Genomic DNA, 27,219 nt, shown 5'->3' on the forward strand with positions numbered 1-27,219 from the left:
CCGAGCAAGGCTGAGGTCCTGCGGAGATGTCCTGCGCTGCCCAGGGCCACGCTGGAGTCCGGGGATCTGGAAACCCCTGTGGAGGAGGAGTGGCTGGTCTCCAGCTCCTGTCCTGGTGGTGCACCAAGCCCTCCTGGCAAGCACAGCTGGTGTCCAGCCACGCATGGGGGTGGTGGTGCGGAGAGGGACACAGCACTTATCGTCTCTGCCTTTGGGCAGATCTTTGGGATCCTGAAAGCCCCTTTCAAGGACAAGGGCGGGGAAGGGCCCCTGGTGCGGCTGGAAGAGCTGTCGGACCAGAAGAACGCTCCCTACCAGTACATGTTTCGGCTGTGCTACCGCGTGCTCCGGCACTCCCAGGAGGACTATCGCAAGAACCAGGTGTGTGGGGGGTGACGGGGGCAGCCCCCATCCCGCCACGTGTTGCAAAGCCCTGCAGAGGTCTCGGTGGGGCAGGGGGGCAATGCCAGACCCCGAAACCCAGCCCCGTGCGCTCACCACCTCTCTGCCCGCTCCAGGAGCACATTGCCAAGCAGTTCGGCATGATGCAGTCTCAGATCGGCTACGACATCCTGGCCGAGGACACCATCACGGCCCTGCTGCACAACAACCGCAAGCTGCTGGAGAAGCACATCACGAAGACGGAGGTGGAGACCTTTGTCAGCCTGGTGCGCAAGAACCGCGAGCCACGGTGCGTGTCTGGCCAGGGCCCCATCCCAAAGGGCTCTGCGCTGCGCAATGGGTGGGATGTTCCTCAAGCAGAGGTGGAGAGAGCCCCCGTGGACCCCCCTTTCACAGCGAGCTGTCTCTGCTCTGTAGGTTTTTGGACTACCTCTCGGACCTGTGCGTGTCCAACCACATTGCCATCCCCGTCACCCAGGAGCTGATCTGCAAGTGCGTGCTGGACCCGAAGAACAGCGACATCCTCATCAAAACGGAGTGAGTATCCAAGGGCAGAGGTTTTCCACGCTTGGGGCTTGGTGCCCAGCCCCGCCTGCCACCAGCCCCATGGTGCCCTGGTAAAAGTCCCGTCACCCCTCAAGGTGCAGCCGCTCCCTGTCCACGAGACCATCTCCAGTTCTACCCCTTTTCTGCCCTAGGCTGAGGCCGGTGAAGGAGATGTCGCAGACCCACGAGTACCTGAGCATTGAGTACTCGGAGGAGGAGGTCTGGCTCACCTGGACAGACAAGAACAACGACCACCATGAGAAAAGCATCCGGCAGCTGGCGCAGGAGGCCCGGGCCGGCAATGCCCATGATGAGAACGTCCTCAGCTACTACAGGTGGTGATCCCACGGCGTCTTCTCCCCAGGTGAGGACATAAGGGTTGCACATACTCAGTCCCTCTCCCCTTCATCCCTGGGCAGGTACCAGCTGAAGCTCTTTGCCCGCATGTGCCTGGATCGCCAGTACTTGGCCATCAAGGAGATCTCCCAGCAGCTGGGGGTGGACCTGATCTTCCTCTGCATGGCAGATGAGATGCTGCCCTTCGATCTCCGGGCGTCCTTCTGCCACCTCATGTTACACGTGCACGTGGACAGGGACCCCCAGGAGCTGGTGATGCCCGTGAAGTTTGCACGGCTCTGGACCGAGATCCCCACGGCCATCACGATCAAAGAGTAAGACACGCTGGGGCTCGCAGCAGCTTTGAGGGGCAGGGCAGGAGGTGGGATGGCAGATGCCATCCTGTGTAGGGACTGGTTTGGCTTTAGCAGGGACTGGGAGGGGGGCATTTGTGGAGTGAATCTGGCAGGTCTCAGCCTTCAGAAGGAAGTGGGCTCCATCACGGTCATGAGCATCACTTCTGGCCATGATGGCTCAGCAGCTGCCTGGACGGTGCTCCTTTCAGGCTGGGTGCGAGGAGACTTGCTGCCATCCAGCTCACCCCCACCATCTCCCCTCACAGCTACGACTCCAACCTCAACGTCTCGCGTGACGACAAGAAGAACAAGTTCGCCAGCACCATGGAGTTCGTGGAGGACTACCTGAACAACGTGGTGAGCGAGGCGGTGCCCTTTGCCAACGAGGAGAAGAACAAGCTCACCTTTGAGGTACGAGTCCCACCGGTGTTAGCGGCACGTCGCAGGCTGCAGTGTGGTTTGGCTGCAACTGCCTCTGCAACGAGGGTGGCCGTGCTGGCGTCCCTCTCGCCCATGTCTGTTCATCCTGCTCGGCCCTGAGCATGGCGAGGTCTGGAGTTGCCTTGTCCTTCCCCAGGTCGTCAGCCTTGCCCACAACCTCATCTACTTCGGCTTCTACAGCTTCAGCGAGCTGCTGCGCCTGACGCGGACTCTGCTGGGCATCATCGACTGCGTCCAAAACCCCCAGCTGATGATGCAGGCGGTCTACAATGATGAGGTGACAGGTGAGTCCCTGCTCCATAACCAGGCATGGTCCCGCAGGATGGTGTTTTCTGTGGTCTGCCCAGTGCTTTCCAGTTTTGGCTGCAAGAAAACAAGCCCCTGGTTTGCTGACATGGAAGCTTTGGCTGGGTCTGCACTGGGAGACAGGAGGTGTTGAGTCCTTGGCCATGCCAGAGAAATAGCCAGTCCCTCCTACTCGTTCTCTAATTAATATCTACAGCATTTTCCAGTCTAAGTGGGCCCTTCTGTGGGTCCTGTGCCACCTCCCTTTCCATCCCCATTAATTCTGCCCGTTGCGGCTGCCTCTGTAGGGAAGAACGTGCGGAGGTCAATCCAGGGTGTTGGGCAGATGATGTCCACCATGGTGCTGAGCAGGAAACAGTCCATCTTCAGCCCCCCAAGCCTCAGTGCTGGGTCTGCACCAGAGCAAGTGGACAGAGGGAGGAGCATCGAGAACGAGAACATTGTGGTGATGGAGACCAAGCTGAAGATCCTGGAGATCTTGCAGGTTGGAGCTGGTGGGGAGGGAGAAGCATTGTGGAGCCGTGGGTGGGACCTGTGGGATGGGGTGGTGTGGGGATGATGTGGGTTTCTGATGCAGAGAGACAGCTGGCATGAAGAGGGCGCTCACTTTTGCTTTCTTCTTCTTCACTGCTGCCAGTTCATCCTGAATGTGCGGCTGGACTACAGGATTTCCTACCTGCTTTCCGTCTTCAAGAAGGAGTTTGTGGAAGTCTACCCCATGCAGGACAGTGCAGCCGACGGGACAGCTCCAGCCTTTGACTCCACAAGTAACTCTTCCACTTTGCTCCTGGTACAGCTTCAACTCAGCAAACCCCACAGGCTGGGGACACGCGGGTGATGGAGGTGACAGCTCCAGCAGCTCTCCATCCGCCACCGCCGTTAGCTGGGAGCGTGGGGGGGCTGGAGTTTGTGCAGGAGGGATGAGGTGTCCTGTGTCCATCCTGGACGCTTGGAGCAGGGGCTAGGGAGCTGGGTTGGTTCCTGCGGGGTTTCTGGCGATGCCCGGGGATTGCGTTGGCCGCCCCTTTCACCTCCCTTTCCTCTCCCTTCAGCCGCAGCCATGAACCTGGAGCGGATCGGCGAGCATGCAGAAGCCATGTTCGGTGTGGGGTGAGTCCCTGCCCCCTCCGGTGCATAGTTAGCCTGGCCGTAGGGCTCTTCCTCTCCTGTCCGTACTGCCGAGGCTGAAAGCTGCAGGTGATGAGGAAGATGAGGCTCTAAAGGCTAACGCAGCTGTCCCCATCAGCCCCGAGGGGTGACTGAATGCACGCAAGCTCCCACGTGGCTGCTAACACCAAGCGCTTTCGTCCCGGCTTCAGGAAGACGAGCAGCATGTTAGAGGTGGATGACGAGGGAGGGAGGATGTTTCTGCGGGTGCTGATCCACCTGACGATGCACGACTACCCGCCGCTCATCTCCGGCTCCCTGCAGCTCCTCTTCAAGCACTTCAGCCAGAGGCAGGAGGTCTTGCACACCTTCAAACAGGTAACACCGCTGGGACGCTGCCCTGGAGCACCTCCAAGACTGCACTCAGCTGTGGGTGCGGGACATGGGATGGGTCCTGGCCCCTTTCCTTGGGAGGGAGGTGTGGATGAGGAGGGGAACGCAGTTTGTGCCCCAAACTGGAAACCCCCGGGAATGTCGCTGCAGGTTCAGCTGCTCATCTCAGCCCAGGACGTTGAGAACTACAAGGTGATCAAGTCAGAGCTGGACAAACTCCGCACCATGGTGGAGAAATCAGAGCTCTGGGTGGACAAGAAGGGCAGCAGCAAAGGGGACAGCACGGTGGAGGGGAACAAGAAGGAGAAGAAAGAGGTGAGAGCCCTGAGCGAGACCCTGGGAGCCAGGGCAGGAGGGGAGGCGGGGGCAGAGGTGCAGCTCGCTTCAGTCCAACACCTATCACCTCTCCGTGGCCCTGTGGGGTGTAGTTGTGCCCCAGGCTTTGGAGAGCCGCGGTGGGACCCTGATGCTGTTTCTGTCCCGTTGCAGCACGCTGCTGACGAAGAGGTCATTGCTCCGGGAGAGAAGAGCAGCGAGAACTATCAGATAGTCAAGGGGGTAAGTGAGGCCAAATCCTGGCCCTGGAGGCACGGCCAGCGATGTCTGCCTGGCCTGGGCTGGCATGGGTGCCCCAGCGAGAAGGGAAAGGGTGAAATCATGGGAGGCATTTCCAGTCTCTCCTGTGGTTTGGTAGAAATGAGTCCAAGCCAGGGCTTGTTCCTGCCAGCTCAGCGTAAGAAGGAACCCTGTTATGTCCCCAGGGCTCATGGTGAGCCTTGCGCTGGTGGGGACTGGAGGGGAGAGGGTTGGTGACGGGTACGAGGGCTCTGCGTGGCACCGCAAGGAGGATTTCTGAGTGGGACGCCAAGATTTGTGAGCAAGGCGCAAAGCTGGACGTGCAGGGAGCACCTGGACTTACGGAGGGCACATCTGGATTGCAAGCAAGCCCCCAGCGCTGGTGGCCATCCCGATGGGCTTCCAGGCTCAGTTCCCCTCTGCTGCGGTCCTTCTCTCCCCAGATCCTGGAGCGGCTGAATAAGATGTGCGGGGTCGGAGAGCAAGTGCGCAAGAAGCAGCAGCGCCTGCTGAAGAACATGGATGCCCACAAAGTGATGCTGGATCTGCTGCAAATACCTTACGAGAAGGTGGGTGGGTAGAAGCTGGCCGGTCCCGATGTGCCCAGGGCGAGTGGTGGGGGATGCGGGGACCCTCTGCATGGCTGGGTCCTGCAGCTGGGCAGGGCAGGAGGGCGGCAGCCTGCTCCTGCTCTCCATCCCTTGCCAACTCCGGGCATTTCTCTTCTCGACCCTTCCTCAGGGTGATGCCAAGATGATGGAGATCCTGAAATTCACCCACCAGTTCCTGCAGAAGTTTTGTGCTGGCAACCAGGAAAACCAGGCCCTGCTGCACAAACACCTCAACTTGTTCCTGACCCCGGGGGTAAGGAGAGGGGACTGAGGGTGGTCGCAGGGAGAGACTTTGGTTCCACTCCTGGGGCTGAGAGCAAGAGATACAAAAGCCAGGAGAGACCCCGGGAGACGAAGGGTCAGGGCAGGAGGGGACGTTGGTCCTCACAGCCCCCCAGCTCACTCTGCTCCCCTGGTCCCACAGCTCCTGGAGGCTGAGACGATGCAGCACATCTTCCTCAACAACTACCAGCTCTGCTCGGAGATCAACGAGACGGTGCCGCAGCACTTCATCCACTGCGTGGCCACCCACGGCCGCCACGTGCAGTACCTCGACTTCCTGCACACCATCATCAAGGCCGAGGGCAAGTACGTCAAGAAGTGCCAGGACATGATCATGACCGAGGTGAGCACCTCTCCCCCCAGCCTGTGGGGCGTGAGCGTGGGCTGTAGCAGGGCACGGCTCCTGGGAGGTGCATGGTTGGCTGTTTCTTGAGGAAGAGCCTTGCCGGCCACGCTGGCTTCTCCCTGGAGCAGGAGCCATCTCCAGCAGCTTAATGCAAGGTCCAAGAGCCAGTGAATTTTGGAGTCCCACAAGCTGTGGTTTTTTGATTGCACTGCAAATGCCTGCTATTCCCTGCAAATGCACGGCCCTTTCACCCTTCACCAGCTGCTGCCTCTCATCGCCCCACTGCAGAGGACACTGTTTTCTGCCTTGCAAGGTTTCTGACCCTCCTCCTCCAGAGTGGTGACCATTTACCCTTCCCTGCAGCTCACCAATGCTGGGGATGACGTAGTAGTTTTCTACAATGACAAGGCTTCACTGTCCACCCTTCTGGAGATGATGACTGCAGCCAGGGATGGGGTGGAGGAGAACAGCCCGCTGATGTACCACATCTCACTGGTGGACCTGCTGGCTGCCTGCGCTGAGGGCAAGAATGTCTACACAGAGATCAAGTGCACGTCCCTGCTGCCCTTGGAGGACGTGGTGCGGGTGGTGACACATGAGGATTGCATCACGGAGGTACGGGGTGCCCAGTGAGGAGGGTGCTGGTGGCTTTGCTCCGATTACCTTCTCCTGACGGTGCCTGTGCCTCCCTCCCTCCCTGGCAGGTGAAGATGGCCTACGTGAACTTTGTCAACCACTGCTACGTGGACACAGAGGTGGAGATGAAAGAGATCTACACCAGCAACCACATCTGGACTCTCTTTGAGAACTTCACCCTGGACATGGCTCAGGTGTGTGGGGAAGCTTGGGTGGGAGGTTCACAGCAGCTGCTGCATCAAATGGGGACAGGTTAGTGTCACCGAGGCTCCCTTGAAGCCGCGAGAGCCAGTTGTGGGGTGTGGGCACCGTGGGGACTTGTGTAGCTGCAGCATTATGAGCTGAGGAGCTGTCAGGGTGCTCTGGTGTAGACCCAGGACCTCTATCACCGGCCACGTCCCTTGGCTCAGTAAGGTCCCAAGAGCGCTGTGTGCCAGGACGCATGCTCACCTCGCCCTGGTGCCATCAGCATCCTCTCTTCTCGTAGATGTGCAAGAAGCGAGAGAAGCGCCTGCCGGATCCCACGCTGGAAAAGTATGTGCTGACAGTGGTGCTGGACACCATCAATGCGTTCTTCAGCTCCCCCTTCTCAGAGAACAGCACCTCGCTGCAGGTAATGAGGTGCTGCGTGGCCAAGCTGTGGCCAGGGGAGGAAAGGGGCTCACGGAGCCCCCTGAAACAAGGTCCGGACACACCTCGCACTGCTACATACTTGTCTGCTCCCTCCTGCAGACCCACCAGACCATTGTGGTGCAGCTTCTCCAGTCCACCATGAGGCTGCTGGAGTGTCCCTGGCTGCAGCAGCAGCACAAGAGCTCGGTGGAAGCCTGCATCCGCACGCTGGCCATGGTCGGTAAGGAGCCGCGCCAGCGGGATGCTCCGTTCCCCACCGACCAGGAGGATGCAGCCACCCATGGCCGCCTCCGCTCCGGCAGCCAGCAAGAGCCATCGTCCCTACTGTGGGGCTTGGCAGGGCGTCCCGGCAAGAGGCTGCTGGCCGGGAGTGGGGAGCTTTGGCTCTGGGATGTGCTTTCTTTGAGCTACATCTCCAGGCACGACCAGGGTGGTGTGGGGATAACCAAAGCCTGAGCTTGGTGGGGAGATCCCTGGTGTGTTCCTGCGGGTGAAGGGCCTGGACACAAAGCCGGCGTTCGTGGTGGTTTTCCCTCGCCAGGACTTTGCCCTCAGCCTGCCTGTGGCTGCCTGACTCAGGACAAGGGTGGTTAGCACTGAGTCACCGTCTGGAAAGGATTGCTCGGTGGTTAGACACTGGGTGGGGATTTCCCTCTGTAATTTGAGGCAGAGCACTTACAACATCTCCATGCTGGGCTTTCCCAACCGAAAACTGGAGGCGGTGCCTCTTTCCATCCTAGGCTGGGCTGGGGGGGCCGTGGGCAGTGTTGTGCTGCGGTGGAGAGGGATGGATGGAAATACTCCACCCCTCACTAGCCCGGAGGACTTTACTCTTGTATTTAACCCAGATCTTCTTTGCTGCAAATGAAGGGCTGGTGAAGGGGTGCCCAGCCTGAGGCAGTGGGGTAGGACCCAGCCGATGGTGTGGGGAGGGTCATGGCTGTCCCCAACTCTGGCTCCGTCTCCTGCAGCCAAGAGCCGCTCCATCGCGCTGCCCATGGACCTGGACGCCCACGTCAGCTCCCTGCTCAACAGCAGCTCCACCAGCACTGTGCAGAGGAACACGTCCAGCTACAAGACGGCCACGCGGACCTTCCCCCGCGTCTCCACTACCCCCAACCAGTGGGACTACAAGAACATCATAGAGAAGCTGCAGGTACGGGGCAGGGGGGCAATGGTGGCACGGATCAGTGCGTGATAGCAAGAAGGTCCTGGCGTTGCAGGGGTCCCTCTCCCGTGCTCGTGTCTCCTAGGCATGCCTTGGCCCTCAAGGTGTGTGCTGTGACTTGTAGGACATCATCAATGCCCTGGAAGATCGCTTGAAACCACTGGTGGAGGCTGAGCTGTCTGTCCTGGTGGATGTCCTCCATCGGCCAGAGCTGCTTTTCATGGAGGGGACGGAGGCGTTTCAGCGATGCGAGAGCGGAGGATTCCTGTCCAAGTGAGGATGCTTTGCAATTGCCCAGGGGTTGTTGGGAGTGCTGGGAAGGGCTGGTGATCTTCATCCTCTGTGGGTTGTGCATCCCTGGAGGGATGGTGGGGACGGTTCCCTCACAGACCCCCTTGCCCCTCTCGGCTGTGTGACGGTGGCTCTGCTGTGCCAGGCTGGTGCAGCACACCAAGGACCTCATGGAGACAGAGGAGAAGCTGTGCATCAAGGTGCTGAGGACGCTGCAGCAGATGCTGGTGAAGAGGAACAAGTATGGCGAGAGGGTGAGCACCACGGTCCCACAGCACGTCCTCAGCCCCGCTCCTTGTCTGCGCAGCCCCTGTTTCCCAGTGCCCTCCTTGCTGCAGCCCACGGGTGCTCAGCCTCATTCTGCTCTAGCGCTGGCCCTGGCGTTGGGACACTCGTGACGTTTATTTGTCTTGGCAGGGCAACCTGCTGCGGAAAATGCTCCTGAACAATTACCTGCAGAACAAGAAGTCCAGTTCCAAAGGGGAAATCGTGGATGCTGCTGGGGGAGGTGAGTGCCCCTCTCCTGCACTTTCCCTGTCCCTCTGTGCTGCCCACACACACCTGGAATTCCCGGCTCCCGAGCCATAATGGGATGAGGAGCTGGTTGCCATGCCCCCACCTCCATGGGAGTAAAGGATTTGGGGGGATGAAGGGATGGGACTGAGATACCCCAGCAGTGATTTAGCTGTGCTCGTTCTCCTGCACTACCGCAGCATCACATCTGTCCCCATCCTCTCCTGCAGGCCAAGACCAGGACTGGTCCGCTATCGCTGCTGTCCAGTGCCGGCTGGACCGAGAAGGGGCCACCAAGTTGGTGGCTGACCTCATCATGAACACCAAGAACGAGAAGATCTTCCAAGAGAGCATCCTGCTTGCCATCCGGCTGCTGGACGGAGGCAACACCGAGATCCAGGTGCTGAGCCCCGGCTGTGCCATGGGTGCCGGCCCCGGGGGGACTGGGCAGCCACGGTTTGATGGGTGCAGTGTGGCGGTCCCAGCACTTGGAAGATGTGGGTGCAGGGCAGTCCTCAGTCCTGGGCTGGCTCCTGGGCAGCAGGGTTTGCCAAAATGCCGTGTGGTTGCTGAGCATCCAGAGGAGGAGCTGCAGAAACGTGTCCGGTTTTGAGTTTTCCGGCTCGGTGGCTGGATCAAGCTGGAGGGCTGGATGCTGCGGAAGGGGCAGGTTGTTGCAGGTTGTTTCTGGAGTCATGTTGATGCCCTCTGCTGGGTACAGCTAAAATGGCTCAGGGCTGCAGCTCTTGGGTGGCAGCTCCTGGGTTATCCTGAATCCTTGAATCCTTTATCACAGGGAAGCCAACAAACTGTACGTGCGAAAAACAGGGTTCCAGACCTGGAGCTGCTGCAATCGCTGCTCGCTCTGTCCCTAACCCCCCTTTTAGGGTAAAGGAGAGCGCAGTGGCAGGGGACTGTCATGTCCAGGGCTGTTGCATGGACATAAACCTGCTCACCAGGTTATTTCAGACAAGGTCTTGAGTGCCAGAGGTTTCCAAATGAGAGGGGCCGGCAGGGACAATTTGGACCCTGTGATGGAGACTTGAACATCTGTCCTCCCTCCTCCCAGAAATCCTTCTACAACCTCATGACAAGTGACAAGAAGTCTGAGAAGTTCTTCAAAGTTTTGCATGACCGGATGAAGAAAGCACAGCAGGAGACCAAGTCTACGGTGTCTGTGAACATGAGTGACATCGGGAACAAGCCTCGTGAGGACAAAGATGAGCCTGACCCCGTCTCCAAAGGTACGGGGCCGTGTCCCCCCAGCAGAGCCCATGTCTCTCTCGTTGGATAGCCCGATGCTAACGAGGTTGGATTGCCCTCTAGGACGGGGAGACACCTTCCTGATGCCTGGCACCCCCTCCCGATACCCGATGGCCATAGGGTTTCGGAAGGGCCACGACACTGGGGAGCAGGGTCAGAACAACGAAATGGGGGTGACGGTCCTGATCATGGAGCCTATCCTGCGATTCCTGCAACTGCTCTGTGAGAACCACAACCGGGACCTGCAGGTTGGTTACGGGGGCTGCTAGGGACGGGGGGTCAGGACAGAGGCCTGGGGTGCGGGAAGGCTGGGCTCTGCCTCGGCTTGGACCAAAAAGGCATTGCACCAGCAGCCGTGCCTCAGTTTCCCCATCTGCAAATGCACCATCCCTTATGGCTAACTTTTGGTGTCGTGGCATGCTTTGCTCGACAGAACTTCCTCCGGTGCCAGAACAACAAGACCAACTACAACCTGGTGTGCGAGACGCTGCAGTTCCTCGACATCATGTGCGGCAGCACCACGGGGGGGCTGGGGCTGCTGGGCCTCTACATCAACGAGTACAACGTGGCCCTCATCACCCAGACCCTGGAGACCCTGACCGAGTACTGCCAGGGGCCCTGCCACGAGAACCAGGTCTGTGGGCGTCCCCGCCGGTCTGGGGCGGTCCCGGAGTGCCTGGGGCGTTTCACCCGGATCAGGGATGCCCAGGGGAGGGTCTGGGGGGGGGGATGTGTGGGAAAGCAGCAGGAACGGGGCCAGCTTTTGGTTTCGGGGTGTGAACAGGAGCAGGACGTGGGCAGCAGCGGATGCCAGGGTGCACAGGGCTGCTGCACGGGTTACGGGCTACTGCTTGGCTAGACGATACGGTGATGCAAATGGGGGTTAAATAATACAGTGGTGCAAACGGTGCCCTTTCCAGGGAGACGGGGTTTGGGGCTCCCAGGGTAATCGGGCAGGGTAGTGCTGCGGGCAGGGTAGTGCTGCGGGCAGGGCACCGTTTCGGACCTGGGCTGCGTTGGAGGGTGAAGCTGGGAGGACTGGCAGCATGCTGGGATAACGCGTTGCGTTGCTCCCGCAGAGCTGCATCGTGACGCACGAGTCCAACGGGATCGACATCATCACAGCCCTCATCCTTAACGACATCAGCCCCCTCTGCAAGTACCGGATGGACCTGGTCCTGCAGCTGAAGGTAGGCAGAGCCTCGGGCGGGGATGGTGGGCACACGTGTCGGCTCCTCGAGTGTGGGACCGAGTGGGCTTGGTGGGACAGGGCTGGTGCTTCTCCACCGTCTGAGGCTCGGCTGCCTCCAGCACGGGGAGGTGCAGCTGGCCGGGACCCGGGGGGTTTCTGCCTGCTCCAAAGCCCTGGGCAGCAGCAGGGCACAGCTCCCCTCAGCGAGGGCTTCTCCTCACCAGGACAATGCCTCCAAGCTCCTCTTGGCCCTCATGGAGAGCAGACACGACAGCGAAAATGCCGAGCGGATCCTCATCAGCCTCCGCCCGCAGGAACTGGTAAGGGCTGACAGTGAAACCCCCTGAGCCTTGCACCACTGACCCCCCCCCCAGCCTCCCCGACCCCCCCCCCCAGCCTCCCCTGTCTGTGCCCGTTGCTGGACCTCTTCTGCCTGCGGGTGCTGACGCGCTCTCGGTTTGCAATCCAACCAACGTCTCGGCCGTCGCTCTGATCGCACACCGCCTCTGCACACGCGTCCCACCTGCTGGTATTCCCGGAGCCGTTTGTGGACAGGGGAGGAAAGCAGGGCAAGGAGGTGGGGAGAAGCTCACTGTCCCTCTGCTGCCTTCCAGGTCGACGTGATTAAGAAGGCCTATCTGCAGGAGGAGGAGTGTGAAAATGCTGAGGTTTCCCCCCGGGAAGTCGGCCACAACATTTATATACTGGCGCTGCAGGTACTGCGCTGTGACAGCAGGGTCCCTGCCGGGCTGGGCTCCCCGTGCCGGGCTGGGCTGCGCTCGCTGGTTTGCACGTTATTTTTTCTGTATGTATTTGCATTTCCTGCAGCCAGGCTGGCCCCACTGGGGAGGCATGGCTGGGAAATGTGGGTTTGGCTCTTGTGAAAAGGCAGCCCCCAGCCTTGCCGGCCACCCCGCTCCCCTGTGCACCCCGTGTCCCGCTCCCGCGTTTGCCGGTGGCTGCTGGGCACCCTGTGCTCACCCGGCTATCGCCGTCCCTCTTCCAGCTGTCCCGACACAACAAATCCCTGCAGCAGCTCCTGAAGCCGGTGAAACGAATCCAGGAGGAGGAGGAGGAGGGCATCTCGTCCATGGTACGGAGGGGTCCCGGGAACGGGGGCAGAGCCCCTGCAGCCCACCCCAACCCTGACCGGAGGCTGCAGAGCTGCTTCTCCCACCCTTGCTGAATCACCCGGGTTGTGTTGTTTAAGATTTGATGGGTTTTGGTATTCCCCAGGGGAAGTAAAGAAAGAAAAACTTACCAGTGCCCTTGTAGTCCAAACTACAAGCCCACGGGCACGAGGCCTTTTATAATCAGGCTGCGCAGAGCTGTGTCTGCGGGGCTCCCCAGGGAAGGCTCAGCCACGGGGGGTGTCCAGCTCGCCGCAGGGACAGTGGCCCTGATGGGGTCCTGCTGGTACCTGCTTTCTCCTCTTCCCTGCAGAAAAGGAAGGGCTGAGTCCTTTGCTGTCATGTCTTGCCTATGTACCTTAGATTCCAAATGAGATTCAGCAGTAATATGATTTCCCTGGGGTTTTATGGGCATTGATTTGTAATTTGTGGATTAGCAGCATTTGGATGTAATTATTGCAGGGAATCGAATGTCTGTCACCTCAGGGAGGGCTCGTACCCCTTTAGGAAGCTTTAATTGATTTGCTTTTCCCTGAAACCTCATCAGCTTTGGGAGATTTTGTGGAATGCTGGTGTCAGTGCAGAGTGAGACCCGACTCCCCGGGCTGAGGCCACTCTCACCCTCTCTCCCTCTCCCCACACCCCAGCTCAGCCTAAATAACAAGCAGCTGACGCAGATGCTGAAGTCGACAGCCCCGGTGCAGGAAGAAGAGGAGGATCCGCTGGCATACTACGAGAAACACACATCCCAAATTGAGGCAAGACCTGTTAGCTGTTGGGTTGCCAGTACGCACGTGGTCGGTGAACCCACGTGTGCTCCAGCTGCCTCATGCCCGGTGATTTTGCGCTAGGAGCCTTCCCATCCCTGTGCCGGCGAGAACCAGATGGGCCTTTGCTCTGCAGAGAGCTGGAGGCATCGGCAGAGCCCGTGAAGAGCTGAGGGAACGAGCTGCCCCCGGCCCCTTCCTTTTCCAAATCCCAGCAGCAGCGGGGATGCAGCCGAGCCGGCAGCCCCATCCGTGCTTGTCGGCATGGATCCCCGTGCAGATGGGCCAGCAAGGGTTCACACGCTCTCAGCTTTCCTCCAGCACAGCCAGGGCCGCCTCTGTGGGTCAGGCCGTAGCGTTATAGATGAGTGGCCGGTGATGTTTGGATCCCGGTGGAGCGGGAGGGAGGAGGGGAAGGCTCAGCTGGGGCTAGGAAAGAGGAAACCAAAGCCTGGCAGGGGCAGGATCTGACGGCACCCTCCCCTTCGCCCTGCTTCCTGCAGATTGTGCGCCTGGACCGAAGCATGGAGCAGATAATCTTCCCCGTGCCTGGCATCTGCGAGTTCCTCACCAAGGAGACCAAGTACCGGCTCTTCACCACCACGGAGCAGGATGAGCAGGGCAGCAAAGTCAGTGATTTCTTCGACCAGTCGTCCTTCCTCCACAACGAGATGGAATGGCAGAAGAAACTGCGCAGTAAGAGCACACCGGACCTTCCCTGTGGGCTCCCCCTGCCCAGCACGGGCACCTCCGATAGCCCCTGTTGTGAAAACGGGGGGCAGCTCCGCTTTGAGAGTGCTGCAAACCCTGGCAGCAGCCTGGAGATCGCGTCTCTCGGCTCCTTGTGCCCCTTGCTCTGAAGAGCACAGCACGCTTGGCAGTTTGCAGGGAGCGGAGGTTAATTAAGATCTCGGGGATGTATTTCCTCCCTGCTGTTAGTGCAGTTCCTCAGTAGGCTGAAATGCATCTTACAGCACATTCCCTGGGATTACGCCTGCAGGTGTTTTCCCCTGGAAAGCCCTCTCTTCATTTGTTTTCAGTTGCCTTCTCCTGAGACAGGATCTAGCGGCTACATATGGGAAACAAAACTTGTTTCTCTGCACCCTGCAGACCTGCTGAGGTGCTTTCAGGGCTGCATCAGGACGGAAATCCTGCCTTAAAATAACAGGAGCTCGATACAGAGTCACACTATAAATACCTGCGATGCAGCTAAGGGGTAGTGTAGCGGCTCTGAAAACACTTGCAGATCCAGTCAAAACTATCTTAGGAATTCAGCAGGAAACAAGTTTCCAGTATGGATGGGAAATTGCTGGCTGGGTCTCCTCTGGGGCCAGAACCAGCGCTGACAGCACAAAGCCAGTGCTGTTTTGAAGGACGTGAGGCTGCAGGAGGTGGGAGATGGGGAGCAGGAGAACGGAGCTGATCTGCTTCCAAGGTGCCAGAGCAGGTCGAAGGGCCGAGAAGCCAAGAAATGTGAGCAGTGACATTTTGAACTTGCACTCCTGTTTCAGCAGATGAGGAGGGAGCTTTTATTAAGGTTTTGAAGGAAGTGGGAGGCCAAGGGTCCCTCAGGGCCCGCTAGCTGCACTGAGCCGAGCCCTTCGGATGTCCGGGAGGACAAAGCCTTCCCCGGTTGGCACAAGGTTGGCTGAGATTTGTGTGTCTGCCTCCTCTCCTTCCAGGCATGCCGCTGATGTACTGGTTCTCCCGCAGAATGACTCTCTGGGGAAGCATTTCCTTCAACCTGGCTGTCTTCATCAACATAATCATTGCTTTCTTCTACCCCTACGTTGAAGCCACTTCCATGGGTAGGTGCCCAGCATCCGCTGCTCCTCGAGGTGGAAGACAAAGGAGACCTTCATATGCAGGAAAACCGGTCCCCTTACCCGTACTCCCCCCACCCTCAGTCTCCTCGTGACTCCTAAAGCCCCAACCAAGTCCTTTCTGCTGCTCAAAGGCAGGGACTGAGTCAAGATTGCTGCTGCCGGCCCCCCCACTGCTTCCTTCTTAGGGAAAAGTCTCTTCTCCCCAGCTGCGCTTTCCCTGTTTGTAAAATGGGGGGAGCGATGACCGAACACGTACCTGCTGTCAGGCAAAGCCTCCAGCGCTCACAGCGGGTTTGAGATCTCGGATAGAAGGTAGAAAAATGTATCAGTAAGAACCATCTTAGTCAATACTAGTCTTTGCAGTCAAGTGTCATTTCTCTCGTTCTTCCCTCTGATAAGCAGCGCGTTAGTTTGCCTGGGCAGTCTGGACAGCAGCACAGCGTCCCACTGGCAGCACGCGTTTAACCTCGTGCCGTTTAATTGCCGTGGGTCCTCTCTTCGCAGGAGTGCTGGATTCCCCGCTGATCTCGCTGCTCTTCTGGATTCTGATCTGCTTCTCCATCATGGCCTTGTTCACTAAGCGCTACGGCGTCAGACCGCTCCTCGTGGCACTGATCTTGCGATCGATTTATTACCTGGGGATTGGCCTCACTCTGAACATACTGGGGGCTCTCAACGTAAGTTCTCCGTGTGCTGGAAAGATAGCGTGGCAGCCCGTGACGCAGGAGGCTGTTCGGCATTCATAAAGGGCAGCAAACCCCACTCCCTCCCATTTCTGGTTGTTCCCCAGCTGACCAACAAGATTGTGTTCGTGGTGAGCTTCGTGGGCAATCGCGGGACCTTCATCCGAGGCTACAAGGCCATGATCATGGACGTGGAATTTCTTTACCATGTCGGCTACATCCTGACGAGCGTCCTGGGACTCTTTGTGCACGAACTCTTCTACAGCATCCTGGTACAATAAATGCAGATGTCTGGGGCAGGGAGGTAGCCTGTCTGCCCCGGTAGAAGCTAGAAGGTTCTCGTGACACCTTCCAGGGGCTGGCTGATCACCGCAGTGAGAACAATTCACTGTGCTCTAATCTTTGCGTAGGCTGATCTTTCTGCCTCCCGACAGTATCTATTACTGTCTCTCTCCTGGTCTTTTGCTATCTCTCTCTTTCTAATCTCCGCTGTGTACTTTATCTGGGTCAGCTGGGAGACAACGTGAGCTGGAGAGGGCAGAGGCAGGGTGCATGTGTCCTATTCTTGGCTCTCCTGCTGTGCATAAGTCACTTCATTCTTCTCTGCTTCCCTACAGTAAGCTGGGAAACTTAAATGCTTTATGTGAAAGTTAGTCAAGGTCTGCCAAGTGATTCGAGATCTCAGGATAAAAGGGGATATAGGTAGGCCAGGCGTTACCAAGAAAAGCGCCTCACGGCATTTCTTTGCTCCTGGGTGCTTTCAGCTGTTTGACTTGATCTACCGAGAGGAGACCTTGTTTAATGTCATCAAAAGTGTGACGCGGAACGGGCGCTCCATCCTGCTGACAGCCCTCCTGGCTCTCATCCTCGTCTACCTCTTCTCCATCGTGGGCTTCCTGTTCCTGAAGGATGACTTCATCCTGGAGGTGGACCGGCTGCCGGAGAGCAAAGCCAAAGGTCGTTCAGCCCTTGCCCTCGTTGTCTGCGGTGCTGGGGCTAGAGAGGGGCCGGGCAGAGCGTGGGACCCTTCTGCAGCTGGACCATTGCGTGAGACCCTGCTCCCTCCCCGCTGCAAAAGCACGCTCGTGTCTGTGTGTGCGCACGTGCCACGGGGTTTATACCCTTGGTGCAAACTCCTGGTAGCGCTGCCTTTGGGGTTGGCAGGGCAGAGAGCTGCCTGTGCCGCCTTAGGGACCTCGTGCTGCAGAGCAGCAGGGTTTGGGGCTAGGAGTGATTGCAGAGAAGGGGGTGGACAGCTACAAATGAAGTTTTAGCACTGCAGAGCTCTTACTGAAACTTGAGAAAAAGATTCAAAGCCCAGAAAAGGCTAGGAGGATGCAAAGCAACCTTTTTTCCGAAGAAGCCTGAAAGCTACAAGAGGAGGCAGTTGAAAAGCACCCGCGGCAGCAGCGAAGAGCTTTACTAAGGCAAGCTGATGCTCTGACAAGGCTGCGGTCTCTTCTGCTTGCAGATGACCCCTTGGGGATGCAAAGGAACATGGAGACCTTCATGGAGTCGTGCAGCAGTGACAAAATTAGCTGCTCTGCTGTGCCCACTGCCTTGGAAGGTAAGTGAGCTCATTAGGAGGGTTGACTCTCTTAGTGGCAGAATAGGTTGGCTGCCTGCTTTGTCAGCGAGCTCAGAAAAACCCAAGCTTTTCAAAGATGGAAACAAACAGCCCGCTTTCTGGCACGTATCAGGCATGAAGCCTGCAAATTTTGCATTGACCCTGGCATGAAAAAGTAGATTCAATTTAGTCATAAAGAAAGTGGGAGCGTCAGGAGCGCTCAGCCAAACACCTCCACAGCAAGACACAAGCTGGAGGAGCTGCTGGGAAGTTGCTGGTTGGGAGATCCACCACGAGCACCTGCTCCCAGGAGATATGCCGCTGCATCGCCACAGCAAGAGTCATCCCCGCAGCTCTGGGTTCTTTGGAATGGTCTGGTGCGTAAGCCCTGTCTATGCTCTGGGTTTTTGCTTTTATTTCCCCCGCCGTACTCTAGAAACAGACGCTGACCAGTGGGAACGCGCCTGCGACACGCTGCTCATGTGCATCGTCACTGTCCTGAATCATGGCCTGAGGAACGGAGGGGGCGTGGGCGACATTCTGCGGAAGCCGTCGAAGGATGTGAGTTTGGGCAGCACGTGGCACCCCTTTCTTCTGCTCGGTCCTGCCGCGCTGGCCGCGGTGCAGCTGCCCTCCCTCCCAGGAAACCGTGACACTTCCAGCTCTACCCCCCGCACTGTCCTCCAGTGCTTTCCCCCTCTCTTCCCCATCACCACTTTACTCCTCCTCAGCCCACGGCCCATGTAACGAGGCAGCACGTGGCTGGCGGCGTGCGAGAGACACGTTTATCCCTTTCATCCCTCACAGGAGTCCTTGTTTCCTGCTCGGGTTGTCTACGACCTCCTCTTCTTCTTTATTGTCATTATTATCGTCCTTAACCTCATCTTCGGAGTCATTATTGACACCTTTGCTGATCTGAGGAGCGAGAAGCAAAAGAAGGAAGAGATCCTGAAGACTACCTGCTTCATATGTGGTGAGCGCTGGGACCTCGGTGTACAGGAATTGCCCCAAAGCTTTTCCTCTCTTCTGAGGTTGAGGGAAGGGAAGGAGTTTCAGGTGGTTTCTGGTTTTCACAGCAAAACTTAAATCTGTTCACCGATGGGTCACTGCAGTGCGAGGAGGTTTAAACAAGGACACGGACTGAGAGGGGAAATTGTCTGTGGTGTTCCTCGCCTTCGGTTAATGAGGTGTTAAACTAAACCGCCACATTGTGGAGTTCTTGTCGCTGTGCATCTATCGCTCCTGAGACCATCACTTAGCCAGTGGGGAAAAAAAAGCACCGTATTACTGAGGAAATAAAATACAGAAAATGTTCTGGAATGCTTTCAGTCATCGGAAGGCATCCAACACAAAAGGAAAAACCCAATAAGTCTAGCTGCTTTTATCTTAAAAGATCCACTGGGTGCATTTTATGCTTTTAGATACAGAGGCAGGAAGCATAGCTAGTAGTACTTTAAATAGAAGCCTCCTGAATCCACAACTGGGTTATTTTCCCCCTGTTTTGGATGCTTGTTGTCTGCTAAATGCCAACTAATTATTAAAAGCACTTCTTGAAAGTCGCACCTGGGAGAGGATGCAATTATCTGTACTTCCTTTCCCATTTGTTTGCTTGCTGGCTTCTTACCTTCTCCTCCCCATGTCCTCTCCCCACCTCCTCCGTTCTTGACTGCCTTTCCCAGGACTCGAAAGGGACAAGTTCGACAACAAGACGGTGTCCTTTGAGGAGCATATTAAATACGAGCACAACATGTGGAACTACTTGTACTTCATAGTGCTGGTGCGAGTGAAGAATAAGACAGACTACACGGGGCCGGAGAGTTACGTGGCGCAGATGATAAAGGTATGCGTCTTCTCAGGGCAGCACTCTCACTATTGCAACCCGCTACCCCCGGGAAATATTTGAGAACAATAGGCTTGCCAAAGACAAACAGCTTTGAGAAGGAGCTTTCGGAAAATATTTAGCAATGTTGTTGTGCCTTAGTTCTTTCTTAGCTGGTTATTTCCACTCTGCAATCTCAGCCAACAACGCATTGTCTGTTTGAGGGTTTGTACTGTGTATCTAAGGATTGAACCAAGGGCAGAACCAAGCAGTAGAGTGGGACTTCAAGGTGATTTCAAGGCAAGAAGGGAGAGAAAGGAAATTTAGAAAAGAAAAACTTCTGAACTTGAGCCCAGAAGTCTGTAAGAAAAAAAATAACACTAGAAATGGACTGTTTGTGGAAAATTTGCAGAGACACAGACAAGACGAGCCTTTGAGAACTTCTGTAATCCCTAAGCCCAGGCAGGCTTCCTGTCAAATCTGACCAGGTCTCGTCCCTCCTCCTCACCTGCTCTCCAACTCCCCTTTCCAGAACAAGAACCTGGACTGGTTCCCCCGGATGCGAGCCATGTCGCTGGTCAGCAATGAAGGGGAAGGGGAACAGAATGAGATCCGGAATCTGCAGGACAAACTCAACACCACGATGAAGCTGGTGTCCCATCTCACCTCCCAGCTGAATGAGCTGAAGGAACAGGTACTAAACGCTTTTAAAAATGGGAACACTTCAGGAACACCTGACTGTAGAAACCCGCTGTCCTTATCAAAATAGACACCGATTCAAGGAACAGGAGGCAGAACCAGCCCAAGCCCGTACAACTTCAGATACAAAGCTCCTTTTGGGGGGGTTCAGGGACGCTTGGGACACGTGCTTTTTGATATTTAACTTCCTCATCAGGTAGAATCCAACTCCCAGGGTGTTCTGGCACACTTACTTAAAGCAGTCAGTCACACACTGGAGGAGCGCATTAGTGAACAGGCGGCCTGGTGTTCTACCTCACTTGTGTCCTTGTTTGAACCCTAGATGACAGAGCAGCGGAAGCGCAGACAAAGGATGGGGTTTGTGGATGTCCAGAATACCATGAACCACTAAGACACAGAAGCAGCACTGGCTTCACCCACAGAGGGACTACACACACGTATCGGCTACCGAGGCTGCTTATTCCTGGGTTCCATGCATGGACGGCATCGTCAGAGAACAACGGACCCTGCGGAAGGGCTTCGCAGGCACCATTTTCCTTAGAGCGCTTGTAAGCAATTCAGGAACCAGGGACTGGCCGGGATTCCTCACGATACCTGGACCCACACGTTACTCTAGTGCCCTTGTAGGAAGATAAATTATACAGGACTTTTATTCCTCATTGCAATAACTCTTTATTTTGCAAATGTGGAGGGTTGTATCTTTATCTCCATGCGCTACACTCTGATGGCCTCCACCTCAGGTGTGGTGTAACTAGCTGTAGGGCTGCAATATTTAACTTATTCCAAGAGCGGATCTTTGCCAACCAGCCATCGTATTTGCTGTACCTGCTCTATGCTGATCCCTCTCCATTTAAAGAATTCTGTCTGTCACTGTGGTGCAGTAAAGAGGAGCTAAACTCAAGGAGATGGATTTGTTAATTCAACTCACCAGACAGGGATGAGTATCCAAGCTTTTACTAGTGCTAACTAGTCTTTTGCCTTCTGTGGACCAAGAATATCTGGGCAGTGGTAGGAAGAGACTGCAGGTTTACAGGAGTTCACTGTGAAGGGGTGTCCTGTGTTTTAGTTTCATCTCTGGTATAATGTTTTACTTTTTTTTTTGTTACTGTTGTTACTTAAGAACAGAAGTGTAAATTGCCTTAACTAAATTAAATACAAAAATCATGTTATAATAAAAACTTAAACATGGTAAAGAAATCTCCCTTCCTGCGCATTCTGGTATGTAACGGGGCTGTTAGAAATAGAAATACAGAACAATCCAAGAACCCGAAGCCAAACCAGGGCTGTATTACCCGAGATGCTCCACAACCCAGTGCTCTCAGCTCCAGATGTTCAGTGTTAAAATGTAGTACGATGCTCCAGTCAGAAGCTGAAGAAGAATGCTACCATGAAGATCTACCTTGAACACCAGCCGTGTGTTCTGAAGCTCTGGACTGGAGCCTGCTGCAAAGTTTCAAATTCTTTCACTACTTGCCAGGAAAACACTGTTCAAACACATAAAAAGGAGCAGCTGTTGGTGCTGCCTGGAGCCAAGCGGAGTCCTGGCATAGCTGCGTTCTAGACACTCATCCTTCCCCAGCCAAGCAGCGCTGTAGTCACCCCAACTACTCCTGTGCCTCTGCCGCCCAAGAATAGACACTGATGCAAGCATTAAAGCTTTAAAAAGGAATAAAAATAGGCCATAGCAATTGACTAATCACACTTGAAATTCATTTATGGGCCTATGTACCAACATGTCATTAAAACCTCTCTTTGTTCTCAGATAGGCAGTAACCCAGACAGAACATTCTTTTCACACTGAGGGCTCGACCAGCATTTGACTGAAATCACAGTTAAACTCTTACACTGCTTCACTGTCACCATGGCAAACAGTCACCCTCAGTCCTTGCCTGTCTTCCCAAAAGGAAAATAAATGTGATAGTTAAGGTCACCTCTCCCTCAGTTTCACTGTTACATGGTAACACAACCATAGCTACATTTTCACATCATCACTATTGTTACCTTCACAAGCAAATTTAAAGCTAACATGGCTGCACCTACTTGCTCTGTGCATCTCCTGGTTCTTCCATTTCTTCTAATACAAAGGATCAGGTCTAACACCAAAGTTTCTTCCTCTACACTATGGTTTCAGCACAGATGTGTTAAGCTATGTCCTAGATTTTCAGGAAAAAAAAGAGGGGGCACTAAGGATGAAGCGTGTAAGGTGTAGGTCTGAACAAAAGTGCTGTTGCTAAGAGGAATAAATGGTTTTATTCATCGTGGCAACATACAGTGCTTTAGGAATATATACAGTGGAGAATCTGGGAGTTAGCCTATCACTTGGAGTCCTCTTCAGGTTTCTTGGCATAAAACTTTTCTCGCAGTTTTTTCCATGTCCCTTTTTTCATGTCTTCCATCTGTTTCAGAATGTCTGCAAAAGGAGAAAAGAGAGAAAGAGAGATGGGGAAAGAGAAAGGAAAGCAGAAAAGCAGAGGAATGAAAGTCCTGTTGTAAAAGCTTTGCCTTACATATATTTTCCTTTTTTTTTTGAGTTTTCATCTTAATGAATTTCTATTTCAGGGCCTAAGGCAAGTTTGTTTTCCCTTCCAATCAATTGTGCAGGGAGTCCCTTATCACTAACAACTAATATTCAGTTTCCACTGCAATCAAAGTTAGGAACTGGAGCAGAACAGAACTGCACTAGCTTCCTACATTGCACTTAATAAATGATCTGGCTGAGAGTATTTCTGCATCATGGTACCCTGTTTTCTCTCAAAGTCTAATACAAAAGGAGAAATGCTGAAGGGAATTTGACGGTGGTGAAACAGAAGCTGAGAATTTTTGAAATGATGTAGCAAACATGCATTTCTTTCACACAGCTCCTACTATCTCATCTCAAAGAGACCTTGCAAACCTTCTGCTGTTCCTGCCCCGTGCAAAATATAATTGACTCTTCGCCCTGATAGATTATTGAAGAGCTCCTCAATTATTCCTGAACTTACTCTTCATTAAACATCCCAATATATTTGCACGGCAAGTCACAGGTCCTTCAGTCACAGGTGTTTAGTAGGAATGAGGCAGTGAACACCACAAAGACCAGAATGTGCTTTATGTCCTGCACTGACTTATTCTCAAATCAAACACAGTATCAGTACCTGTTGCTAGTATCATCTTGCAATCTTCTACCGTCACTCCAGTGAAACTTGTATCTTTCAGGCGTGGGTACTTCACAAACGAGCGAGTAGGTGAGAGGAGGAAAGAGAGAGAAAGATGTTACTTACAGTGCGTTAAAAAAGGTAAAAACGTCGTCATACGGTAGAGTCTGAGCTCATTTTCAGCCAAGCTCTAAGAATTCTGTTCATCCGTACCAAGAACTAGCACCCACATGGTTCACACATGTCACAGAGGCCAAGATGTCCGCAGCTTTCCTGGAGTGACCAAAGGCACCAGGTAGTGCTGCATCCACCTGACAACTCATTTGTCTGTTAGACATTCCCAGGAACCCTGCAGGGATGAGGCAGCCTACTGCAGTGGGTGGTGACTCAGCCCCTAAAGGAGGGATGATGGCTAATGCCAAAGCTCACCTTGTTTTTGTAGTAGTTGGTGTGGATTCTGACTAAGCTCTCGTACATTCGGTCACAGGTCTCAGGGTCAGCAATCTGGAAAGGGATAAAAGTATCGCACAGGTCTTATTTCAAACCTCCATAGCAAAACCCCACCTCATTTCAAGTGAGAAGGACAGTCAAGGAGCAGCTTAGGTGAACTCTCAGTGCAGTGTAAGATGCTGGTGACCCCTATTATGCTGCTCCAGAATGCAGATCATTTTCTTTCCCTTCCACTTCTCACCTGCTCGGCCTACAAGAATAACGAGGTATGTGATTTCCAGAATGAACCTTAAACTCTGCTCAAAAAGATCTGACAGATTAACTGTGAATACACAGTTAATGAGAATACTGCTGGACAGTTTTCTTCTCACATTTATTGGCCAGTGCTGTGAAATCTGCAAGACTTCTTGCTCAAAGGCCAGTTTTGCCACCTGTTTTACTCTAAAGCATCAAATAGGATAACGTACTGGGATGGAAGTTAGAAAATCCCAGTGCAGGCTAAAAATAGTCTATAATTGATTAGGGGAAAGCAGCATGAAAGACACTGAACAGCTTGTGAAGGGTAAATGGCTTTCTATTTTGGTCGAGTAAGTTGGAAAGATTCTGCTAATACCTAACCTCTGCTAGGTGCCTTGGACAGGTGCGTCTGCCTTGCAGAGCCATCTATTTGGCAGTGCGGATGGCATGTCATCTTGTTTTTCTATTTTACAACAGGAGCCAACTAGACCAGAACACTGCATTGCTGCTCGATGACATCAAACATAAATGATTAAAACAGATACAGGAATAAGAATAGTATCAACACAAACATGTCAGGATAAAATGACATGGCTCATCTGTCCTTGGGATGTTGGCACAGGGTCAGCACAAGGCGGGTAATGCCTCCTCTGCGCAAACTAGGAAAACTGAGGAAAGGCTCTCCTCATTCAGTAGGTAATGGCTGCTGCAGGAGAGGATATAGGGACAGACAGACTGTCAGGAGTAAGGACCATCACACTGCAGGTGAGCTTCGGCTGAACATATCTTGCAGTCACATTTCAAATGACCCTGCTAATGTTTTAGTAATACAGCAGAAATAGCCATTAAATGGGTAGCAGAAACGGTATTCTTCCCCTCCACCCCCCATAAAATCAGCAAATCTTATTCCGTGTGAATAAAACAGACATTAAACTGATAAAGTATCCTTTATGGTTCTATCTAGTTCTTTTCTCATACATTCTTCCCGCTGTCTGCCAGTACACTTCCCTTTGCTGTATTAATCCTTTATACATACAAATTGACATCAGTGCTGCAGGCATCGATTTAGATTTTCAAGATGAGTGGCAGCTTTGGGATCTTGTAACCAATTGGTGCAGCATATTCAGCTGTCCTGAGCATATGAAAAAGCAATAAGCGCTTTCTGAAATGTCTGCTGCAGACTATTCTGGTCACCAATATAGAATTAGGTGCCTATAATGGCCCCTTGAAGTAGAAAACGCATATCTAGAACAATGTTTTTATGCTAAGAAAGGAGACATTTACATTCCACAGCACCACCTCCAAGCCTATAAAGTCTACAGCCCAAGTCACGGATTAGCTTCTCTAGTTTATTTAAGCACCAAAGCCTAACCTCCAACACAATTACAACTGTAGCCAGAATCCAGTTTTGTAAGTGCTGCATCCTAACAGTGCCGGGCAATGTTGCATTTCGCTACGTACTCCACACTGCACTGCGCTAGCATCGTGGTAAACAAAACACACTAATGAATTAGATTCCGGCACAGTGCTGACAAATTCAGTGTGTTTTGTATCGCACTTCCACAGCCACGGGAACGGGGCTCTCCAAAGCCCGCAGTGTAAGCGGTGCGGGAATTTCGGCGGACACCACAGCCTGTCCCACGGGAGGGACGGGGGACGTGGCTGGCTGGGGCCCGTGTCTCAAGGCCTCTCCTGGCCCCGAGGGGAGCCGAGGGAAGCGCTGCGGGGCTCCGAGGCCGAGGACGGCCCGTCTCACAGCGCAACCCCGCCGGCACAACCTTCTCCTCAGCCGCAACCGAGCGAGCTCCGAGGCGGGGGCGCCACGGGGAGAAAAAAAACACCGCGTACCAGCACCAAGCTGAGGCTTGCACCCAGAAACCGCCGCAGCCAGCTCTGAGAGACCGCCAAATCGTACCCTGACAGCCGGTCCCCCACCGCCGGCGGCCGGGAGGGGATGAGGCGCCTGCGCGGCCCAGGCCCCGCCTCGCCCCGCCCGAGCAGGCCGCTGCCGCCGCGCCACCCCCCCCGCCCTCCCTCACCTGCGTGTTCTCCCCCTCCCGGAAGGCCTGCGCCACCCGCTGCCGTAGGAAGACGCCCAAGTCCCGCTGCCGCTTCGTCTCCTCCACCGGCCATTCCTCGCAGAGCTTCAGGAACCGCCGGTACCTGGTGGCCGCCATCGCTGCCGGCGGCGCCGGCCATGAAGGGGTCACGTGACCTACGGCAGGCGAGAGGGGGCGGGGCTGCGCATGCGCGGCACCGGGCGGGCCATGGCGGGGGCTGGGGGCACCGAGCTGCAAGGCCCGGGGGGCTGCCAGGAGCTGAGGGGGGGCGTTCCCAGGGGCCTGCCCCGTCCACCTCCCCCCACTCCCGGCGGTGCTGTCGGTGAGGGTCGGGAGAAGTGCCGGGCGAGGCCCTCAGGCTGCTGCTGTGTCCTCAGGCCCCGCAGGCCCAGGCGGGGGGCGAGGCCTAGGGAGCAGCGCCGCTCTTAGCGCTCCGGCCGCCGCGGGCTCGCAGCCTCCCCTGCGGTTTGGAAAGGCGGCTGATGAGTAGCCCGGCTTTGCCCGCTCATTTGCTCGATCGCTGCCAAGCGTCCCGCTTTGTGCGGCTGGCAAAGGGATCTCGCTCCTGCGGCGCTGCAGATACCCGGGCCGGGCAGCCAGCAGCGCGGCAGGTAACGGCTGCCATAGTGTGTGGTTTCTGGCCGGTTTAAAACCGAGAAAGTCTTGCCTGTTTTTCCCCTTCTCCACGTGGAGTATGTAGGATTGCAGGCTAGCTCAGAGCTCCTCCTCTTGGCAGGTAAATAGTTAAATACTTGATAATTATGTGCTGGGGTACAAGGGGTGAAGAGGGAGGCAGCAGGCTGCCTTCTGTGCTATGCAGGCAACCGGTTGCCCTTCTCTTCCCAGGAGCAATGGCAGGCGAGGCCTGCAGCCAAGGGGGTGTTTGCTCTGCTGACGAGGGGGTCTGGCACGTGCTCAGCTGCTGGCGTCACGCCGAGACCCCTCTTCATCCTGCCCCACTTTCAGACCTGACGGCCCGGTGCACGCATCCAGCAAGAGGCTCAGCAGTGAGGCAGATGCTGAGGTGGGTCTGTACGCGCCACAGTTAGCGCTGATCACAGGACCACGGTCCGTGTGTGTGAGCCAAGGCAATTGATGACTCAGTCCTTTCACTACTGAACCAGTGTTAGTGGCTTTTTTTTATAGTCATCTGAGTTTGTGGGCAAGAAATATGCAACACTGTGAACAATATCCAGTAAATAATGAGATCTTCCCAGATGGACTTTAGGCCAAGTAAAATAATGCAGCTGGGCCAGATGACTTAAATTTTCCGGCTATAAATTGTAGCAATTCACCAGCTGTATGCAGTAAAATACAAGTGAAACGATCTCCCTTGAGAGCTGGTGTTTAAACCTGTGGAAGTAACAGCTCTCCTCAAAGCATACAGCCCTAAACAAAAGGTAATGTAACTTAAGGATGCCGTGGAAGTGAAAAAGAGATGGACAAGAG

At 55.0% G+C, this 27,219-nt stretch overlaps 2 protein-coding genes across 2 annotated transcripts in view; one reads left to right on the top strand and one right to left on the bottom strand.

The window, feature by feature from the left end:
- The window catches only part of ITPR3 (inositol 1,4,5-trisphosphate receptor type 3), a 42,076-nt gene extending 20,736 nt beyond the window's left edge, over nt 1–21,340 (top strand). The window contains exons 15-58 of the mRNA XM_054804296.1: nt 220–381; nt 519–691; nt 820–939; nt 1,101–1,283; nt 1,368–1,619; nt 1,907–2,051; nt 2,218–2,365; nt 2,675–2,871; nt 3,025–3,154; nt 3,440–3,497; nt 3,707–3,872; nt 4,038–4,202; nt 4,377–4,445; nt 4,907–5,032; nt 5,205–5,327; nt 5,499–5,699; nt 6,066–6,317; nt 6,407–6,532; nt 6,826–6,951; nt 7,071–7,191; nt 7,943–8,127; nt 8,264–8,412; nt 8,576–8,684; nt 8,848–8,938; nt 9,174–9,343; nt 10,013–10,187; nt 10,270–10,454; nt 10,640–10,840; nt 11,286–11,396; nt 11,623–11,718; nt 12,013–12,114; nt 12,405–12,491; nt 13,176–13,286; nt 13,799–13,991; nt 14,978–15,103; nt 15,626–15,798; nt 15,912–16,076; nt 16,569–16,761; nt 17,276–17,371; nt 17,808–17,932; nt 18,179–18,344; nt 19,051–19,211; nt 19,723–19,884; nt 20,212–21,340. Of these exons, the coding sequence (XP_054660271.1) occupies nt 220–381; nt 519–691; nt 820–939; nt 1,101–1,283; nt 1,368–1,619; nt 1,907–2,051; nt 2,218–2,365; nt 2,675–2,871; nt 3,025–3,154; nt 3,440–3,497; nt 3,707–3,872; nt 4,038–4,202; nt 4,377–4,445; nt 4,907–5,032; nt 5,205–5,327; nt 5,499–5,699; nt 6,066–6,317; nt 6,407–6,532; nt 6,826–6,951; nt 7,071–7,191; nt 7,943–8,127; nt 8,264–8,412; nt 8,576–8,684; nt 8,848–8,938; nt 9,174–9,343; nt 10,013–10,187; nt 10,270–10,454; nt 10,640–10,840; nt 11,286–11,396; nt 11,623–11,718; nt 12,013–12,114; nt 12,405–12,491; nt 13,176–13,286; nt 13,799–13,991; nt 14,978–15,103; nt 15,626–15,798; nt 15,912–16,076; nt 16,569–16,761; nt 17,276–17,371; nt 17,808–17,932; nt 18,179–18,344; nt 19,051–19,211; nt 19,723–19,884; nt 20,212–20,280 (6,444 nt within the window). The 3' untranslated portion in view covers nt 20,281–21,340. The remainder of the gene's footprint in view (nt 1–219; nt 382–518; nt 692–819; nt 940–1,100; nt 1,284–1,367; nt 1,620–1,906; nt 2,052–2,217; nt 2,366–2,674; nt 2,872–3,024; nt 3,155–3,439; nt 3,498–3,706; nt 3,873–4,037; nt 4,203–4,376; nt 4,446–4,906; nt 5,033–5,204; nt 5,328–5,498; nt 5,700–6,065; nt 6,318–6,406; nt 6,533–6,825; nt 6,952–7,070; nt 7,192–7,942; nt 8,128–8,263; nt 8,413–8,575; nt 8,685–8,847; nt 8,939–9,173; nt 9,344–10,012; nt 10,188–10,269; nt 10,455–10,639; nt 10,841–11,285; nt 11,397–11,622; nt 11,719–12,012; nt 12,115–12,404; nt 12,492–13,175; nt 13,287–13,798; nt 13,992–14,977; nt 15,104–15,625; nt 15,799–15,911; nt 16,077–16,568; nt 16,762–17,275; nt 17,372–17,807; nt 17,933–18,178; nt 18,345–19,050; nt 19,212–19,722; nt 19,885–20,211) is intronic.
- A 780-nt stretch (nt 21,341–22,120) lies between these two features.
- Nucleotides 22,121–25,943, bottom strand: LOC129196572 (ubiquinol-cytochrome-c reductase complex assembly factor 2). The gene is made up of 4 exons (XM_054804302.1): nt 25,750–25,943; nt 23,453–23,527; nt 23,024–23,093; nt 22,121–22,299 (listed from the first exon to the last, which is right to left on the bottom strand). Exons 1-4 carry the CDS (start codon nt 25,885–25,887, stop codon nt 22,205–22,207), a joined length of 378 nt encoding a protein of 125 aa, XP_054660277.1. The 5' UTR covers nt 25,888–25,943; the 3' UTR covers nt 22,121–22,204.
- Nucleotides 25,944–27,219: the final 1,276 nt, after the last annotated feature.

This window comes from Grus americana, chromosome 25 (assembly GCF_028858705.1).
Source record: "Grus americana isolate bGruAme1 chromosome 25, bGruAme1.mat, whole genome shotgun sequence".
Classification (NCBI taxonomy): domain Eukaryota; kingdom Metazoa; phylum Chordata; class Aves; order Gruiformes; family Gruidae; genus Grus; species Grus americana.